The 20,581-nt window shown below is 42.9% G+C and overlaps 1 protein-coding gene across 4 annotated transcripts in view; it reads right to left on the bottom strand.

Moving 5' to 3' along the window:
• Positions 1–1,832: 1,832 nt before the first annotated feature.
• LOC140484560 (uncharacterized) overlaps positions 1,833–20,581 on the bottom strand; it is a 59,346-nt gene continuing 40,597 nt past the window's right edge. For all 4 annotated transcript variants that reach the window (XM_072582935.1, XM_072582938.1, XM_072582936.1 and 1 more), the window contains 4 exons: positions 18,494–18,733; positions 14,559–14,629; positions 9,964–10,205; positions 1,833–6,246 (listed from right to left, as the gene is read on the bottom strand). In XM_072582935.1, coding sequence (XP_072439036.1) covers positions 6,161–6,246; positions 9,964–10,205; positions 14,559–14,629; positions 18,494–18,733 — 639 coding nt within the window. In that variant the 3' untranslated portion in view covers positions 1,833–6,160. The remainder of the gene's footprint in view (positions 6,247–9,963; positions 10,206–14,558; positions 14,630–18,493; positions 18,734–20,581) is intronic.

The following is a 20,581-nucleotide window of genomic DNA, read 5'->3' as shown; positions in this document are numbered from 1 at the left end:
TGAAGGGTGGAAGGTATAGGGGAGATGTCAGGGGTGGGTTCTTTACCCAGAGAGTGGTGGGGGCATGGAATGCGCTGCCCGAGGGAGTGGTAGAGTCAGATTCATTGGCGACCTTTAAGCGGCATTTGGATAGGTACATGGATGGGTGCTTAATCTAGGATAGAAGTTCGGCACAACATCGTGGGCCGAAGGGCCTGTTCTGTGCTGTATTGTTCTATGTTCTATGTTCTATCCTAATCTGTAAATATATCCCCTTTCCTTCACTATCACTGGAGTAAAATCCTGGAACTATCTCCCTAACAGCTCTGAACATTACATGTGCTGTAATAGTTCAATGAGGCAGCTAACCAACACCAGGGTATTAAGGATAGGTAAATGATGACCATTCGGGGATGATTTTTTGAGGCTGTTAGCCACATGGGGAATAGAATTCTGAACTCTTCTTCAAAAAGCTATTGAGGCTGGTGCTGTCAATAAAAAATTTCAAATCTTCAAAAAGACTTTACACTGAGGAGAAAGGAATACAAATTGTTAGAAAATATTAACCGCACAGAAACAGGTTGCTCAGTCAGTGCTCCATTAGTGTCCTCACATTCCTCCTCATTTTACCCTATTCTTGTTCTCCCTCACGTGTTTCTTTAGCCTTCCTTTAGATACTTCTGCCCTTGTCACCTCAACCTCATCCTGCACTAACAACTCAGTAATTTCTCCTGAATTGTCAACTGGATGTGTTTGTGATGATATAAATGACCATTTGTTTGGGTTTTCCCCTATTGTGGTAAAGTCTTCCCTACATCTATCCTACTGAGTTTTATAATGATCTTGAACAGGTAACCTCTCAGGTTTCAATAGAGAACAGCCCCAGCCTACTCAGTATTTCCTGAGTAACTTACAATCTTTCAGACTAATAATCATTCCAGCATATATTTTTGTTCACGTTTTCCATTTAAGTATTTTCCATTTTGTACACGTTATCCTTTTGCTTTGGAGACAGAGTTGTATTCACAGAGTCCATTGTGATGTGGAATGCAGTACTAGAAGATAGCTCTAACCACAATGTCCCAAAGGAACAGGTCTGGTGATGTTGGATGTCTTGGTGCAAGATTGAGAATCTACCTATTTTGAATGTATGCTGGAGAAATGCCACATCCCAACAAGGATCCCCAGACTCCTTGGTGTTATGCTATTCAGTTGGTAGTGTCACTGTTATGTCCCTGGTCACCAGTGGACTACCAGGAAAGAGTGTATACATTTAGAATACATTTAAAATATACATTATACATTTGGATTTAAGACACCATAACTCTCTTGAGTGAGGGTAGCCACGAGTAGGGGTGGACAGACAAAATCAGAATCTCCATGATGAGCAAGGAATTGGAAGTGCCTGCACCATTTTTGTGGTTTCATGCCTTCCACAGCAAGCCTTGTGATCTCAGAACAGTTATGTGAGAACCAGAAAATATATGTTAGTCCAGTCATTTTAGCTTTCAAGAGCTTTGATTAGCTGCATCAATGAGTTACAGCTCAGGTCAGCCTCAACCGTATCACCACACTGGCTCAGATTGTTTGATAAACTTTGGGAATGTGCCCAGATTAGCATAAATCCTTTCTTTAGCTAAGGGATCCATCCTGTATCTATAGATGCCTTTGCATGTTCTCCAAGAATATCATCACACCAGTCCTGGGTTTTGGCTTTAAATGCCAATTGAATTTATTATACAATTGGTGAATGCATGAATAAATAACAGCAATATAAAATGTATATAATGAGAACAAATGTCAAACCATACTAATTCCTCAAAAATGAAATAATAAATGTTATACAATATACATAATAAACTGTAATTTTTTAATTAAACCTTTGTTTACAGTTATTTCTTCCTTTGATATTTGCCATATACAGAAAATTCCCATCAAAACCTGAGCTTTGTGAAAGTTTAAGACCAAATTTGAATCCCACAGACCTCGCTACATTCTCACCACCTAAAGCACTTGTAGAAATTTGAATAACTCTCAGCTGAATTCAAAAGGAGCTGCCACTAACACAAGACCAAATAAGTTGCAAGTTTCAAGCACTGACAGTAATGTGACTGTCAGCAGTTACAAACATATACTCCAGTGACTCAGTGCAGCCTCAGATATCCATGCAGGACAATGCTGGCTAACCCGTGAAAGGACACCCCTGAGTTAGAAGATGCTTAATAAACCATGTGTTTAAAACACAATCCATTTAGACAGGGCTGAATAATAAATATTCCTGAACAATTTTTTCTTTTTTTTCTCTCTGGAGTCCTGTGCTCATTAAGCACTTTGCCATGTCAGGCATGAGGAATCACCATCAAACACAATGGAGATACAGCACAAGTTAGAAACAGAGTACACACCTCATTAAACACTGCCAGGGCAGGTACAGCACAGGGTTAGGTAGTATGAAGCTCCCTGTACTCTGCTCCCGTCAAACACTACTGAGGCAGCTCAAGCATGGGATAAATGTAGAGTAAAGCTCTTTTTACAATATCCTATCAACCACTCCAGAGCAATACAGTACAGGGTTAGGTACAGAGTAGAGCTCCTTCTAAACTGTCTCTCAAACACTTTGAGGGCAAGTACAGCAGAAGTTTAGAAGGGGTCACTATCCCCTTCAAACACTCCCAAGGTAAGTAGTATTCCATATTTCAGCTATCTGTTCAGAGACCAAAACTAATAGGAGTTCTAGCAACATTATAACAAGTTATGTCAGAATCTAGATTTGAATGTCTTGTATATTGTGTCTAAATTAAGGAAAAAGTATCAAGCTAAAACATGGCAAAAAATCTTAATGTTTGTTCACACTTAGTTGACAGTACAGGAATATAGCAAGGAAAGGGGGTCATTTTGCCCCTCAAGTCCGTTTTGCAATTCAGTGAGAGAATAGCACATTCTTAACCTAATTCTGCATACACCCCTCCCTACCTCTATACTTCTTCACAAATTCAGTTAACAAAGTTAATCTCAGATTTAAAATTAACAGTTGATCTTCCATTAATACAAGATAATCAGAGGGATTGATAGGGTGGACAGGGAGAGCCTTTTTCCAAGCATGGGGACAGCAAACACGAGGGGACTTTAAAGTGAGGGGCGATAGGTATAAGACAGATGTCAGAGGTAGTTTCTTTACTCAGAGAGTAGTAAGGGTATGGAATGCTTTGCCTGCAATCGGTAGTAGATTCGCCAAGTTTAAGTGCATTTAAGTTGGCATTGGACAGGCATATGGACGTACATGGAATAGTGTAGGTTGGATGGGCTTCAGATTAGTATGACAGGGTGGCACAACATCGAGGGCTGAAGGGCCTGTACTGCACTGTAATGTTCTATGTTCTATAGTCTCTATTCAGAGCAGAGTTGCAAATCTCTCCTATCCTGTGTGTGAAAATAATTCCCAATTTTCTCTCCTAAACTTTTTCCTCTAACCTGCACCTCCCCAAAATGAAGAGCACTGAAGGAAGGGGAGGAGATAGGGAATAGGTTCACTTTGCAACATAAGGCAAATAGGGCAGCTCTGTTCCAACTCTACCAATAATATTATCTGCAAATACCTTCTGACAACAAGCAAATAACAGAATTCAATGTGATTCATGTCCCCAGTCTCATCTCTCTTTCTGGTACACTGATTAGATTAGATTAGATTCCCTACAGTGTGGAAGCAGGCCCTTCGGCCCAACAAGTCCACACCGACCCTCTGAAAAGCAACCCACCCAGACTCACTCTCCTACATTTACCCCTGACTAATGCACCTAACACTATGAGCAATCTAGCATGACCAATTCACCTAACCTGCACATCTTTGGACCGCTGGAGGAAACCAGAGCACCCAGAGGAAACCCACGCAGACATGGGGAGAATGTGCAAACTCCACACAGACAGTTGCCCGAGACAGGAATTGAACCGGGTCCCTGGCGCTGTGAGGCAGCAGAGTTAACCACTGAGCCACTGTGCTGCCCTGATCATTTTCTTGGTGTCACTTTCTCATTCGCAGTCAAACTTCCTCCTCCCCCTAGTCTTCACATGGTTAGATTTTCAGTAATGGTTCCTCCATGATCTTCTCCTTCCTGTCTGTGCAATCTCCACCAGACTGTCAACCCTTGGGGAGCTACGTGATTCTCAAATTCTGACCTCTTGTGTATTCCCAATGATTGGTGACTGTGCCCTCAGTTGCCAGGGCCTTAAGGACTGCAATTTCCTCACGACACTTCTCCACCTCACTTTTCTCCTTTAAGACAATTCTTAAAATCTTCATCTTTGATCAAGCTTTTGGTCACCTGACTTAATATCTCCTTATGTGACTCAGTGGCAAACTTTATTTTATAACATTCGTCTGAGGCATCCTGGAACTACAATAAATGCAATACACTTTGTTCACTTTCCCCTCCTCATCTTCCATTTTAGAGAACACTGTCAATCAATTGCTAGTAGAAACACTTCATTATACTTTCCAAATTTTACCTCCTATAAGGACTCATTTCTATTTTTGCAATTCCTCCTCCATTGTCACCATCCTTCATTGTGACGATGTAATCTTCTACACAAGTGCTTCCAAGGTACTTTCCTTTTTACCCTTGACCAATGACAGCTTCCACTTATGTTAGTCAGGCCCCTTGACCATTTCCATCCCATTTCACAGAATTCTCATCTCAACCTCCATCCCACTCGTCTCACAGCCAGGACAGGGTTCCCTGTCCTTACCTACCATCACACACAACCTTGCAATCAATTTCATGAGCTTGATTATTTCTTTCCTCTCCAGCATGATCCCACCAGCAAACACAGCTCCCTACAACTTTCAACATTTCAAACAGACTGTTCCCTCTACAGTGGCCTCATCTAGTCCTTCTCCTACTCATTCAGATTTTATATAAAACACAGAAGATGCAGCATCTTCCCTTTCATCTCCTCCCCTCCAACTGTTAAAGAATCAGATAAAACGATTCTTTGATTTCAGCGCTCACTAGGTGGTTTCCACTACTGCGGCGAGACTGAATACAGGATTTCAGTTCAGTCTGCAAGCGCAGATTGAGCTTCTGGTCATCTGCCACTTTAATTCTCTGCTCCATACCAACTTCTGTCCTTCACTTCCTTACACAGTCCTTTTTTCAAAATTCTTTCATGGAACGTAGTGGCAAGGCCAGCAATCATTGTTCATTCCTAATTGCCTTTGAATTGAGTGACTTGTTAGGGACAATTCAAAGGGTAGTTAACAGTCAATCTCATTGCTCTGGGTCTGGATGTGGTGCATAATGATCATATTAGTTCTGCTTATAGGCATTTCTATTTGTCCCATCACTATTTCTTTATGTCCTACACCATCCGTTTTGTTATTTAATCTCTCCTCCCTTTCATCCCAAAACAAACTTTCCCTTTTATCCTTTCCACACCTTTGACCTTTCCCTGCCTCTGTACTTGCTTAAAATCAGTTTCATTTCGGGTTGTTTCGGATTCTGAGGACAGGCACGGAACTGAAGCGCTGACTCAGTTTCCTCCTCCACAGATGCTGCCAGAACTGCTGCATATTTCCAACATTTCCTATTTTCATAATGGAATACTGAGGGTAAGCTGAAACTTGATGGCAGCAAGATCCTCAAAAAGCTTTTAGACTCCTAAAACCTAGAGACCTCAGGAATCCCACCTATGTCCACCAACAGCCAAATTTTTTTTTACCAGGAATAAACAGCAGTACTGAATGTCCTAATGTCATCAAATCAGCACTCCAGATCTCCAGGCCATCCCCAAAACATTTTGACTGGATGGCTGACAGCTGCTTGCCTCCTGCTGTAATTCTCCCATATGTTAAAGAGGCAGGTATCTCCCCTGGTGCTTTCAAGAAAGATATGGTCACATTTCAAACAGGTAGGGACCAATAACCGAGTTCAGTTGTAAATGTTTAATACTGGCCAAGATATGTTCCTGGGATTGGAGACTGGCACCCTGAGCGAGTACAAACTGACCAAATGGTTTTACACATTGCAGAAATATCAGTAGCCATCATAATCCCATGTGCTAGATCACTCCAATAACATTCATTTGAAAATATTGATACTCTCCCTGCTTGCATTTCATCAAAGAGCCTTTCCTGTAGCAACACCGCATCCTCCATCAGTCGGGGGAGGAAATAAGAATGTTCCAATCAGCCCTCCTCTTCGCCCTCATAATAGCGGTCCTGGCAGCGAGACGAGCTCAAGCACTGATATCCATGGAGTAAAGGCTGCGAATCTGAACACAAAGTGTCACTGTACACTGGTGTCATCTTCATTCCCCAACCCCACTCTCCATTTAACGTTCCAGACCATGCAGTTTGACCACAATTGCACTCTGGACACCCTTACAGACAGTCGCAAGTGATGCTGTGTTTGGATGACCTCTGTCTCATGCTAAATATTTGGAACAATGACTTTTCCAAATGATCTAATCTCCACAAACGAATCACCCCTCCATGTTCCCCAACTTCACTATACTGAATGACTTGGGCAGATGTAACAATGTGCCTATTGAGATGGAACCGATATGGAATAATATGTCACTGGCATATCAGAAGAGGTTTTACATTGCCACTGATAGTAATTTCATTAGCTCACCACATCATATCTCAGGGCTAGTCAATCCTCTCTGATCGATGAGTGTTGCATTAATATTTTGATAGACTTCTCTGCGTTGACAATGCTTTGTGATAAATGGCAAATCAACAGAACAATCCCTGGAGACTGACAGTGACAGGACAGAACCCCAGTCGCTGAACAAATTACTGCATAGACCCATGGACAAGGACTGGGAGAAGGCACAGACATTGATGGAGTCAACACAGACCCTTGGAGACTTACGGGGTTTGGGGCGGGGGGCGGGGGGGACACAAACAACGGGAGACTGACAACACAGATTGAGAGTCTGCCAGTGTGACAGAATGGCACCTAGGATTTGTTATGAAGACAGAAATGACTGCAGTAGCAAGATTGGGCTTTGTACCTATAGTCTGCAGGATAGACTGTGGTCACTGAAAAGTTAAGGCTTAAATGCTTGTATTGAATGTTCATTGGGAGATAATTGAGGTCAAGTGGAAGATGATTTGTGTGTTATGAGATAAAAGATTGATGCAAAATAGCTGCAGCTGTTTCATGGGAGGTGATTTACTCTGAAATACACTGATTTGGATATGTATAGAGATGAGCAGGATGCATAGTTTGCTGTATATTCACAAGCTCTACTCTCAGATTGTTCCATATGCTTGCCATGTACAGCTTTTACTGTGTACGCAGTTTGTCAAGCTGTGAGCGGAGGGCAAAGTCTAGGTGATTTCTCATTATCATTGAGGCTCCTCTGTGGGATGACAGTGAGGGGCACTGAACTGGAGCATGAGATAAAATAATAACGTGTGAAAGTTCCTCAGGGTGGAACAACTGGCTTTGCCAGGGATGGTCCATGTTACAATTTCTCATATTTTCCTTTCATTTTAGAATATAGAGGCATTAACGAAAGTACAAATGGGATTTGCAAGGATGATACTAGAACTGACGAGATACTAATAAGGTAAGCCTGAACATTTCTTGTCGAAAGAAACAGAACTGAAGATGGCCAGGTACAGATTATTAACGGTATGAAGCAGTCAGACAGGGTTAGCATAAGACAAATGCGTCCATTTGACAAGTGCAAATTATGGATCAAAATTACAAGACAGTCACTAATAAATCCAATAGGGAATATGGGAGAAAATTCTTTACCCAATGAATGGTGAATATTTGCTGGCCCAAACAGAGTGGTTTAAGCTAATATGTATCAACATTTAAAGGGAAGCTGCAACAGCACATGAGGAAGAAAGCAACAGAATTTGTTGAAAGGGGTCAACTGGGAGTGACAGGAGGCTTGTGCAGGCCTTCACCACAGCATAGATTAATGGAGCAAGTTGCCCATTTCTGTACTATACTTTCCATTAAGGATGAGACCTGGAATATTCAGGTCAATAATCTAGAATGAGCCACAGCTGAAGTTGCATTGCCCGCTGTTTAATTGGGAACCACTTTCCAAGATTGAAGGTGATCTGCCATTTAGTTGCCTAGTGTCATAGGAGCTCCATGAATGTGGTAAGAGAAGGGCACCCAGGGATGGGAAATTCCTTCCCTAAATCCAAAATGCCAATTCAAACAAAGTCAGATTCCCACCCCCAACCACTTCCCTCAAAGGTGTGGTCTTCCTTGACTCAACTGTAAGTTTGCTTCTGGAAAGAAAGGAGTTTGTGGAACACTTGTTTTCATGATGACTCAAAATGACTTGCACCAGGGAGTTTCTCTTATTAATTAAAATGAGATTGTTGAAGCTTGCCCAGTGACTTTAGTGTGGAAATATGCTGGGTGCTTAAATACTGAGCCATTCACACTGAGGCAGTCCTTAATCATGCAATATGTCAGCACAACATCCAGGATGCAACTGGTTTGTGTATGGGTACGTTCACTGAGCTGGGAAGTTGGTTTGCAGACATTTCGTCCTCTGTCTAGGTGACATTTTCAGTGCTTTGGAACCTCCTGTGAAATGCTGCTGTGCTGTGTCTGCTGGAATTTATTTGGTTCTGTTTCTGCAGGTTCCAGTTGTTCGTTATAGTGACCAGTATATTGGGTCTAAGTCAATGTGCTTGTTGATGGAGTCCATGACTGAGTGCCATGCTTCTAGAAATTCTCTGACTGTTCTATGTTTAGCTAGTCTTATGATCGCTGTATTGTCCCAGCCGAATTTGTGGTCCTTGTCGTCTACATGTATGGCTAGTAGGGACGGCTGGTCGTGGCATGTAGTGGCTAGTTGGTGTTCATGGATGCGGATTACAAGATCTCTGCCTGTTTGCCCTATATAGTGTTTCATGCAGTCTTTGTAACCTGCATCCACAAATACCAATTAGCCATTAAACACAACAACCAGCTCTCCCTAGTAGCCAAACACACAGATGGCAAGGACCACAAATTCAACTGGGATAACACAATGATAATAGGACTAGCTAAACACGGGACAGCCAGAGAACCACTAGAAGCATGGCACTCAGCCACAGACTCCATCGATAAGCATATTGACCTCGACTCAATATACCTGCCACTACAACAAATAACCAGAACCGGCAACCAGAAACAGCAGAAACGGAACCAAATAAATTCCAGAAGACACAGCACAGCAGTATTTCACAGGAGGCTCCAAAGCACTAAACCATCACCGAGACAGGGGACGAAACATCTGCAAATCAGCTTCCCAGCTCAGCAAAAATACTCACAACCACAACAACAAGTAGTCTCATCATCCATGGACAAAGAATGATCTTTCAGAATTCATTTTTCTGATTACAATCTAGTGATTCTTTTTGGAAAGTATGCATGTTTATCATGATGAGTTCTGATCCCCCTTGGCACACCCCACCTTTTGAATCAGTCAAATGACACTGCTTTCCAAAGTGTTTCAAAGAAGACCTCTATTATCCACATTAACAGGATCTATCCTCTAGCATAGAACAAAGATTGGGAAAAAGGTGAGGCTCCACAGAAGCTCAGTACCAACTTATTCTGCAGCTGATTTAAAGCTGCCTGCCATTACGTTTAGTTCCTCTCCACCAAAATCTTTGCCTCTGAATTCCTTTTACATCCACAGTGCATCTCCCACTTCTAGTATCAACCTGCATCAAGCTGGGAACTCCCTCTGTTAGCAGGATCCACCTCTGACATTAGCAGGATGTGTAGATCAGTGAAAAGGTTTTGTTAAAGGACTGCTAAAGAATCTGCAGTCCGTGCACAACAAGGTTAAATGATCTGTGCTGCCTGCGGGTGCTCTGCTGGAAGTGAACCACTGCAGTCAGCAATTACATTACACACAGGTTCTGCTTTCTGATACTGACTCATGATTGCACCACTCTGCATCGAACAATTACTGGTCACTACTGGAGGACTCACAGGGTGACCAAAGTCTTACCATCATCTTTGCCATTATCTTTTCCTTTGTCTTTTTTGTCTTTCTTTGACTTTTTCCCCACCGCCTCCTCTCCAACTGATGTACTGGCAATGGGTGTTGTAGGAAGGTTTGAGACTCCTGGAACTTGATTGGATCCTCCAGGGACATTGTACATAGGAGGAGTAAGCACAGTGCTGATAGTTCCTGCAAGGTCAGTCCCATCAGTTATGTTCTGATGCTGCAATAGCCTTTTTAATAAGAACCTAAGGGCATTTAGAGAGAGGAACAACATCATGGCTAGAAACATCCATTTTATGCACAGAGGAACCTCAATTATCTGAATATCAATTATCCGAAAATCGGATTACCCGAAGGTTTATCAAGATCCCGACAGAAAGATTACATCAAAGAGGTGTGCCCAACACTGATAGCATCCTTTGTTTACAGTGATTAAAAGTGCTGCCGAGAGCAGTCCTGAACTGATGGGAGTGCAGGCACCATCTTTAAATGACTGACCTCCCACCTCCTCTCTCTCTCTTAACACACTTTTCCTGAAGTTCTAAATGCGTGTTCCCTAAGCCCCCCTTCCTCAGATAACATTGTCCTGTACAGGGCAAAGGGGGAACCTATCAAAAAGTTGCAGGTGTGTGTGTGTGTGTGTGTGTGTTTGTGTCGCGTGCACACTATTTGTAGACTCACCCCCGCTTCTCCCCCCCCCCCCCCCCCCCGCCCCCTCAAAGGCAGTAGCAAAGTCTTGTTGTTGGTGTCCAGTCCAGCTGCCTGGGAGAGGGGGTGGGGGCCGATGGGGCAGCTGTTGGGGCAGACGAGGGGGGGTGGTGTTGGGGGCAGACAGGAGGGCGTATTGGAGGGTGGGGTGGGGGAGCGATGGGTGGTGCTAGGGCTCGCGTGTGCTCTGTTGCTGCTAGCCTCCTGAACGGGGAGCAGACAATAGAAAACTCCAAGCCCCAGAGGAAAGGCATTGCATCAATTAACCGAATAATCAATTATCCAAACGAAATAGTGCTTGCCCATCTTGTTCAGATAATCGAGGTTCCTCTGTACTAGCAAATAAAATAGATTAATAACATCAAGAGAAAAGGAAAATTACAAACCCTGTTAATTTCAAAAGTGTATTTTTGAGAAAAATCCACAGACAGACTTTCAGCTATTTTCAGCAAAACTTTGTTTGGTTAATTTGGGGCGGCACAGTGGCTCATTGGTTAGCACTGCTGTTTTATAGTACCAGGGACCGGGGTTCAAATCCAGCCTCGGGCGACTGTGTGGAGTTTGCACATTCTCTGCGTGTCTGTGTGGGTTTCTGGGTGCTCTGGTTTCCACCCACAGTCCAAAGATGTGCAGGTTAGGTGAACTGGCCATGCTAAATTACCCATAGTGTTATTTCGGGTGCCACGTTTGAGTGAGGGGAGAACAAGAGGATACAGCAGATGAATGTGTGGCTAAACAATTCATTCAGGGGGCAAGAATTCAAATTTTAAGATCATTGGGATCTTTTCTGGAGAAGAGGTGACCTGTTCAAGAGGGACAGATTGCATCTAAACTGGAAAGGGACCAATATCTTGGCAGCTAGGTTTACTAATGTTACAAGGGAGAGTTTAAAGTAGATTGGGGGGGCGGGTGGAGGAATGGGATCCTTAACAGCAGGGAGGCAACTGCAAGGCTGGAAGGTGATACAGTAATCAGAAATAGTGAAGAGACAGCTCAGGCTGGAACATGAAAGGGATCAAGGAATGCCTGTTGGATTAAATTGCATCTATTTTAATGCAAAAGTGAAATCAGGAGGGCGAAAAGGGGGCACTAGATAAGTCTTGGCTGATGAACTCAGGGCATGGATAAACAGGTGGAATTGAGATATTATAGTCATTACAGAAACGTGGCTAAGGGACGGACAGGACTGGCAGCTTCATGCAGTGTACAGGTGCTTCAGCAGGACAGAGGTGGCGGAAAGAGGCGAGCAGGAGTTGCTTTGTTGATTAAGGCGGGTATCACAGCAGTAATCAAAGATGAAATAACTGAAGAATCATCCAGCTTTGTGGGTGGAGCTAAGAAATAAGAAGGGGATGGTAACATTATTGAGGCTGTATTATAGGCACCCAGTCAACGGGAATTAGAGGAACAAATATGCAGGGAGATCAGGGAGACTTGCAGGAGCAATAGGGTTGTCACAGTAGGGGATTTAAATTTTCCTAATATAAACTGGGACTGCCAGAGCGTTAAGGGCTTAGATTGGGTGAAATTTGTTAAGCATATTCAGGAAGGTTTCCTCAAGCTGTATGTAGAAGGTCCTATTCGGGAAAGGACAAACTCAAATTACTCTTGGGAAATAAGGCAAGGCACGTGCCTGAGGTGACCTTGAGGGAAGCACTTTGGGACCAGTGACCATAGTTCTATTAATTTTCAAATAGTTATGGAGAGGAACAAAACTGGTCCACAGATTCAGGTTCCAAATTGGAGCAAGGCAAATTTTGATGGAATTAGACAGGAGCTTGCAGGGTTTGATTGGAGTAGTTTGTTTACAGGTAAAGGGACCTTCACCAAGTGGGAGGCCTTTAAAAGTGAGACAACTACAGTTCAAGGTCTATATGTTCCTGTGAGGGTGAAGGACAAGGTTGGCAGGAATAGGGAAACCTGGACAACAAAAGATATTGAGCTTTGACCAGAAAAAAGTAGGAGGCATCACTCAGGTACAGGCAGGTGGGATCAAGGGAATTCCTGGAGGTATACAGGAGGTTACTGAAGAAGGAAATCATGAGGGAGAAAAGGTAGTTTTGGCTGAGAAGATTAGAGTGAATCCAAAGAGTTTCTTTTGAGTACATTAAAGGAAAAAGAATAACTAGAGAGAGAATAAGGCTCCTCCAGGGACAAAGTGGACATGTATGTGCAGAACCGCAGGAGATGGCCAAGGTCCTCAATGAATATTTCTCCTCTGTGTTTACCACAGGAAAGACATGAGACTTGAGAAATTGGGGATGTTAGTGGTCATATCTTGGGGACAGTCCATATCACGGTGAAGGAAGTGTTGGACAGATTAGAATGTATGAATGTGGATAAATCTCCTGGTCCTGACCAGATATATACATGAACCCTGAAAGAGGAAGGGAAGAAATTGCAGGAGCCTCGGCTGATGTTTTTGCATCATCATTAGCTATGAGTGAGGTCCTGGAAGACTGGAGGGTAGTCAATGTTGTGCCCTTATTCAAGAAAGGCTACAAAGAAGAACCCTGGGAACTATAAACTCGTGAGCCTACCTCTGTGGTGGTTAAGTTACTTGAGAAGATTCTGAGAGATAAGCTATACATGCGTTTGCAAATAGAGGGTTTGATTAGGAGCAGTCAGCATGGCTTTGTACAAGGGAAACCTCACAAATTTGTTAAGAATTCTTTGATGAAGTGACCAGAAAGGTTGATGAGGGCAGGACGATAGACGTCATCTATATGAATTTCGGTAAGGTCTTTGATAAGGTTCCACATGGTAGGCTACTCTGGAAGATTATATCACATGAAATTGAAGAGGACCTGGCAAACTGGATACACAATTGCTTAATGGTAAGAAGCAGATTGTAATAGTGGAAAGATGCTTGTCAGATTGGAGGCCTGTGACTAGTTGTCTACGTCAGGATAGGTGCATGGTCCCATTACTGTTTGTTATCTATATCAATGAACTGGATGACAACGTACAAGGCATGATTCATACATTTGCTCGTGAGACCAAAAAAGGCGATATCGTGGACAGTGAGGAAAGTTATCAGAAATTGCAGCAGCACCTTGATCAGTTGGGGAAGTGGGCTGAGAAACAGCAAATGGAGTTTAATACAGATAAGTGTGAGGTCTTGCATTTTGTAAAGTCAAATCAAGGCAGGAGTTTCATGGTGAATGGTAGGGCCTTAAGGAGTGTAGTGGAACAGAGGAACCTTGGAGTTCAGGTACACGGTTCTCTGAAAGTGGAGTCACAGGAGGACAGGGCAGTGAAGGAGGCTTTTGGCACAATGGCCTTCATCAGTCAGGGCACTGGGTATAGAAGTTGGGAAGTTATGTTGCAGCCGTACAGGATGCTGGTGAGGCTGCAGATAGAGTATTGTGTTCAGTTTTGGGCACCTTGTTTTCGGAAGGATGTCATTAAACTGGAAAAAATGCAGAAGAAATTTACAAGGATGTTGCCAGGACTCAACGGTCTGAGTTATAGGGAGAGGTTGCACAAGCTAGGAGTTTTTTCTTTTGAGAGTAGGAGACTAGGGGAGGATCTTATAGAAGTGTATAAGATGATGAGAGGCATGAATAGGGCGAATGCACTCAAGTCTTTTTCCCAGGGCATCAGTTTATAGTTACAGGAGAAAGAACACAAAGGAACCCAAGGGGCAATGTTTTTAATCAGAGAGTGGTACGCATACGGAATAAGCTGCCAGCCGAAGTTGTTGAGCTGGGTTTATTAACAACATTTAAAAGGCATTTGGATAAATGCATGGATAGGAAAGGATTAGAAGGATATGGCCAAGTGCAGGGAATTGGAGTTAGCGTGGACCAGTTTGGGCCAAAGGGCTTGTCTCCATGCTGTAGGACTCCATGATTCTATAAGCAACAACAGTTAGAAGTGTTCCTTACCGTCGTTCTTCCTTAGTCCGGATGAATTTCTGCTCTACATAAGCAATTTCATCGCAGAGAGCTGCATTCTCCTGTAATATAGATTAATTATACCCATAAATAAGCTCAAAAAGAAAGGTTATCTTGTTGCTTACTTAACTCAAAAAGGTTCATTCCATACTTTGTGCTGTATCCCCTCACAGAATGCTTACTATGTTCAGCAATACAGTTTACAACACCTCAGCAGCTAAAATGCTTGATAGAACTTCAATAACTGTCACATTTTTTGTCATTTTTACAGTTCATTATTTCTCAGGTTCAGCATTTCTTGCCCATCCCGAAAGAAGCCATGATAGTCTGAGTCAAACTGCATCACTTCTGTCCAATGTCTTGGTAAATAATATTTCGCTTAGATTCCCTACAGTATGCAAACAGGCCCTTCGACCCAACAAGTCCACACCAACCCTCCAAAGCGTAACCCACCCAGACCCATTCCCCATATTTACCCCTGACTCATTACAGCTGTACTGAGGGAGGATATTCCCGGAAATACACCCAGGGGAGCTATTTCGGTGGAACTGAGAAATAAGAAAGGGATGATCACCTTATTGGGATTGTATTATAGACCCCCTAATAGTCAGAGGGAAATTGAGAAACAAATTTGTAAGAAGATCTCAGTTATCTGTAAGAATAATAATATGAGGAATTTAGCTTTCCAAACAAAGACTGGGACTGCCATTGGAGAGGAATTTGTTCAGTGTACAAGAAAATGTTCTGATTCAGTATGTGGATGTACCTACTTGAGAAGGTGCAAAACTTGACCTACTCTTGGGAAATAAGGCAGGGCAGGTGACTGTGGTGTCAGTGGGGGAGCACTTTGGGGCCAGTAACCATAATTCATTTAGTTTTAAAAGAGTGATGGAAAAGGATAGACCAGATCTAAAAGTTGAAGTTCTAAATTGGAGGAAGGCCAATTTTGACAATATTAGGCAAGAACTTTCAAAAGCTGACTGGGTGCAGATGTTCGCAGGTAAAGGAACAGCTGGAAAATGAGAAGCCTTCAGATATGAAGTAACGAAAGTCCAGGGAAAGTATATTCCTGTCAGGGTGAAAGGAAAGGCTGGTAGGTATAGGGAATGCTGGATAAAATTGAGGGTTTGTTAAGAAAACGAAGGAAGCATATGTAAGGTAGAGACAGGATAGATCAAGTGAATCCTGAGAAGAGTATAAAGGCAGTGGAGTATACTTAAGAGAGAAATCAAGAGGGGGAAAAAGGGACATGAGATAACTTTGGCAAATAGAGTTAAGGAGAATCCAAAGGGTTTTCATAAATACATTAAGGACAAAAGGGTAACTAGGGAGAGAATAGGGCCCCTCAAAGATCAGCAAGGCGGCCTTTGTGTGGAGCCACAGAAAATGGAGCAGATACTAAACGAGTATTTTGCATCAGTATTTACTGTGGAAAAGGATATGGAAAATATAGAATGTAGGGAAATAGACGGAGACACCTTGCAAAATTTCCATATTACAGAGGAGGAAGTGTTGGATGTCTTTGAAATGCATAAAGGTGGATAAATCCCCAGGACCTGATCAGGTGTACCCTAGAACTCTGTGGGAAGCTAGAGAAGTGATTGCGGGGCCTCTTACTGAGATATTTGTATCATCAATAGTCACAGGTGAGGTGCCGGAAGACTGGAGGTTGGTAAACGTGGTGCCACTGTTTAAGAAAGGTGGTAAGAACAAGCCAGGGAACTATAGACCAGTGAGCCTGACCTCAGTGGTGGGCAAGTTGTTGGAGGGAATCCTGAGGGACAGGATGCACATGTATTTAGAAAGGCATGGACTGATATGGGATAGTCAACATGGCTTTATGCATGGGAAATCATGTCTCACAAATATGATTGAGTTTTTTGAAAAAAATAACAAGAGGATTGATGAGGGCAGAGCAGTAGATGTGATCTATATGGACTTCAGTAAACATTTGACAAGGATCCCCATGGGGGTTCTAGCAAGGTTAGATGTCATGGAATACCAGGAGAACTCGCCATTTGGATACAGAACTGGCTCAAAGGTAGAAGTCAGAGTGTGGTGGTGGAGGGTTGTTTTTCAGATTGGAGGCCTGTGACCAGTGGAGTGCCACAAGGATCGGTACTAGGTCCACCACTTTTTATCATTTATATAAATGATTTGAATGGGAACATAAGAGATATAGTTAATAAGTTTGCAGATGACACCAAAATTAGAGGTGTAGTGGTCAGCGAAGAGGGTTACCTCAGATTACATCGGGATCTTGATCAGATGGGCCAATGGGCTGAGAAGTGGCAGATGGAGTTTAATTCAAATCAATGTGAGGTGCTGCATTTTGGGAAAGCAAATCTTAGCAGGACTTATGCACTTAATGGTAAGGTCCTAGGGAGTGTTGCTGAACAAAGAAACCTTGGATTGCAGGTTCATAGCTCCTTGAAGGTAGATAGGATAGTGAAAAAGGCGTTTGGTATGCTTTCCTTCATTGGTCAGGGTACTGAGTACAGGAGTTGGGAGGTCATGTTGCAGCTTTACAGGACATTGGTTAGGCCACTGTTGGAATATTGTGTGCAATTCTGGTCTCCTTCCTATCGGAAAGATGTTGTGAAACTTGAAAGGGTTCAGAAAAGATTTACAAGGATTTTGCCAGGGTTGGAGGATTTGAGCTATAGGGAGAGATTGAATGGGCTAGGCCTGTTTTCCCTGGAGCGACAGAGGTTGAGGGGTGACCTTATAGAGGTTTATAAAATCATGATGGGCATGGATAGGATAAATAGACAAAGTCTTTGTCCTGGGGTGAGGGAGTACAGAACTAGAGGTTTAGGGTAAGAGGGGAAAGATATAAAAGAGACCCAAGAGGCAACTTTTTCACTCAGAGGGATCTGGATGGGTATATGAATAGGAAGGGTTTGGAGAGATATGGGCTATGTGCTGGCAGGTGGGACTAGATTGGGTTGGGATACCTGGTCGGCACGGATGAGTTGGACCAAAGGGTCTGTTTCCATGCTATACATCTTTGTGACTCTAGTGCAACTAACATTATGGGCAATTTAGCATGGTCAATTCACCTAACCTGCACATCTTTGTATTGTGGGAGGAAACTGAAGCACTCGGAGGAAACTGCAGCACCAGGAGGAAACCCACACAGACACGGGGAGAAAGCATGAACTCCACACAGACAGCCGCCCGAGGCTGGAATCGAACCCAGGTCCCTCACGCTGTGAGGCAGAGTGCTAACCCCTGAGCCACCGTGCCATGCTGAAGGTACAGTACAAGAAATGTAGTTTCTGAAAGGTCACTAACATTTAAACAAATCTTCTTTCCACAATGCACTTGATACATGTAGTTACCAGTCCAGAACTCAAAGCCAGATTCAATTTATTAATTAGCTCAGGAATGACGAGTGAGTAGGTACAACACAATAAAACACATTATAATTACTGGAGTTTAGAAGGAAGAGAGAGGATGTAATTGAAATGTATAAAATTCTAACAGGATTGGACAGATTAGATGCAGGGAGGACGGAACCAGGCTGGGGAGTATGGAACCAGGAGATAAGTCTCAGGCACTGAGGATGGCCATTTAGGACTAAGATGAGGTAAAATTACTTCACTCAAAGGGTAGTGTATCTGTGGAATTCTCTTCCACAAAAGGCTGTGGAAGCCAAATAACTGAATACATACAAGAAAGAGATACTCTTTTGGATGTTAAAGGCATCATAGGACATGGGGAGAAAGCAGGAAAATAGCATTGCGATACAGCATCAGCCAACCTCATGCTCAACAGTAGTGTAGGCTTGAAGGGTCGAATGGCCTATTCAAGCCCCTAGTTTCTATGTTACATGAAATAATAAGTATGAATAAGAACTGCATATTCCTGTTGCCAACAGACAGCAGTACAAGAACGCTACTCAAATTAAAGTCAATACTCACAAAGATCAGAGTCTTTACAGTCTTCCGCAGTCGAAGGTACTTAATTCTATACTTCTCATTCAGAGTCTTCTTCAAAACCTTTTTCAATTTGGGTTTTGATTCCTGGAAGATGGAGGGGGAGGGGAAGTTGGAGAGATGGTCCATTAACTGAGGGTTAGGATACTCAGGCGGATGAGTCACTGGTACAAGAAAAGGCTGTGCAGGGTACGTCTGGAGTAGCTGCTGTCGTTCTTTCTCCGTCTGGAAAGCAAACAAATGGACCATTTCAGAAGAAATAGGCTTTCCTGTCCCCTCAGTGCCCCTTCTCTGGCACAGTGTGAAGACATGCCCCCTCTGATTGTGCTCCTCTGAAGTATCTTAAAATGCTTTATTACATTAAAGATGCCACATAAACACAAATTGTTGTTGTAAAGGTCTACTGATTATCGGGTCAAAATTTTGACAGGGCTAAAAGAAACTATCCTCAAAAGTTGCATCTGACCAGTTTTTCGCCCCCTTTTCAAAATCAGTGACTAAAAATCACACAGACACCACCCCACTGGTATCAAAACCAAGTACGTATTGCATGTTTCTTAGTTGAATATTTAACAATGGTTTGTTGCCCCCATCTTGTTTTTAAGTTCACTCGTGGTTTTTTAAATTCATTAGTGGAATGTGGGCATCGTTGGCTGACCAGCATTTATTGCCTGTCCCTACTTGCCCTTAAAAAGGTGGTGGTGAGCAGTCTTCTTGAATCGCTCCAGATAACATGCTGTGGATTGTCCCAAAATGCCTTTAGAAAGAGAATTCCAGGATTTTGACCCAGTGACACTGAAGGAACAGCGATGTATTTCCAAGTTAGGATGATGAGTGGTTTTGGGTCAACTTGCAGGTGGTCAAGTTCCCATGTACCTGCCGCCATTGTCCTTCTAGATGGAAGTGGTCGTGGGTTTAGAACATGCTGACTGAAGATCTTTGGGGAATTTCTCCAGTGCACATTGTAGATACTACACGCAGTACACACGAGTCGAAAACATCATCTATTGCCGATGTAGGTGTCCAGATGATTACCGTTCAAGGGAGGGGGTCATGGTTAATACTTTCTCCTCAGGTAGAACACCTGTAGCCACAATTTCTACAGCCAAGAACTAACCCAGCACTAGACACTGACCAGGTCTATATCTAGAAACCTGATGAGGTTTGCTGAGTTATTTAAACCATTACTGACAATGTGCAGAGGCATCCACAGTTTACTCATATTACAACTTCATACACCATACAGAACTCAATTCATCACTAGTGGCACTGGCCCCCCACACACAAAGCAATTTATTCCAGCAATTCTCTCTCTGCTTCTTTCCCAATCTCATTTTTTTGTGTCCCACTCATTCAAATCACCTGGTGTATCACATTATTCTGAAACATTCTTAGTCTTTTCAGGAAGGTAATGGGGTAATGGCTGAGAGGAAACAAGAGCAAGGTAATGGAAGGAGTGTGATATAGAACTGCCAGGATTTCAGAGAACTTGATGGAATTCCTCTGTGTGTGGACCAATTTATTTTGGGGGACAGGCAGTTTAGGTTATAATCGATCCTGGAGTGGCCAAGACATAGAGGAATTTATGGGTGACACAAGTAGTCTGGGAATATTGTTGGATGCTGCAGGATGATGCTGGGGGATGCCAACAACAGCCAAGAAGGAAACTAGTAAAACTTAGGAGGGTAGGGATATGGAAAATCTGGAGAGATCCTGGAAGATTCAATAAACTTGGATATGGCAGAAACAAAATGGACTAAACTTTGGAGGTACTAGAAATTTAACACCAGCGACACTGGTTAGACAAGACTCCTGAAGAGTTAATGGGGTCTTGTCCTCATCGGCAGGCACTTTTAATTCTGCTGGAACATGGAATGCAATACTCTGTATTCGTAATACGAGCCTGCTTGCACTGATTTATGGCCATCCTTGACAATAAATATTGATGAAAATTAATTGATTCGGCACTTCTCTTTTTTTTTAAAACACAATGCCAGGAGAAACTCTCATCCGCTTACATACTTCTTGTCTCTAAAATAATCTCTCTTGTTCCTGTTTCATGTCTACAGATCC

The sequence above is a fragment of the Chiloscyllium punctatum genome, chromosome 13 (genome assembly GCF_047496795.1).
Source record: "Chiloscyllium punctatum isolate Juve2018m chromosome 13, sChiPun1.3, whole genome shotgun sequence".
Classification (NCBI taxonomy): Eukaryota; Metazoa; Chordata; class Chondrichthyes; order Orectolobiformes; family Hemiscylliidae; genus Chiloscyllium; species Chiloscyllium punctatum.
Note: the sequence above shows the minus strand (reverse complement) of the source record. Positions and strands in the feature narration are given on the sequence as shown.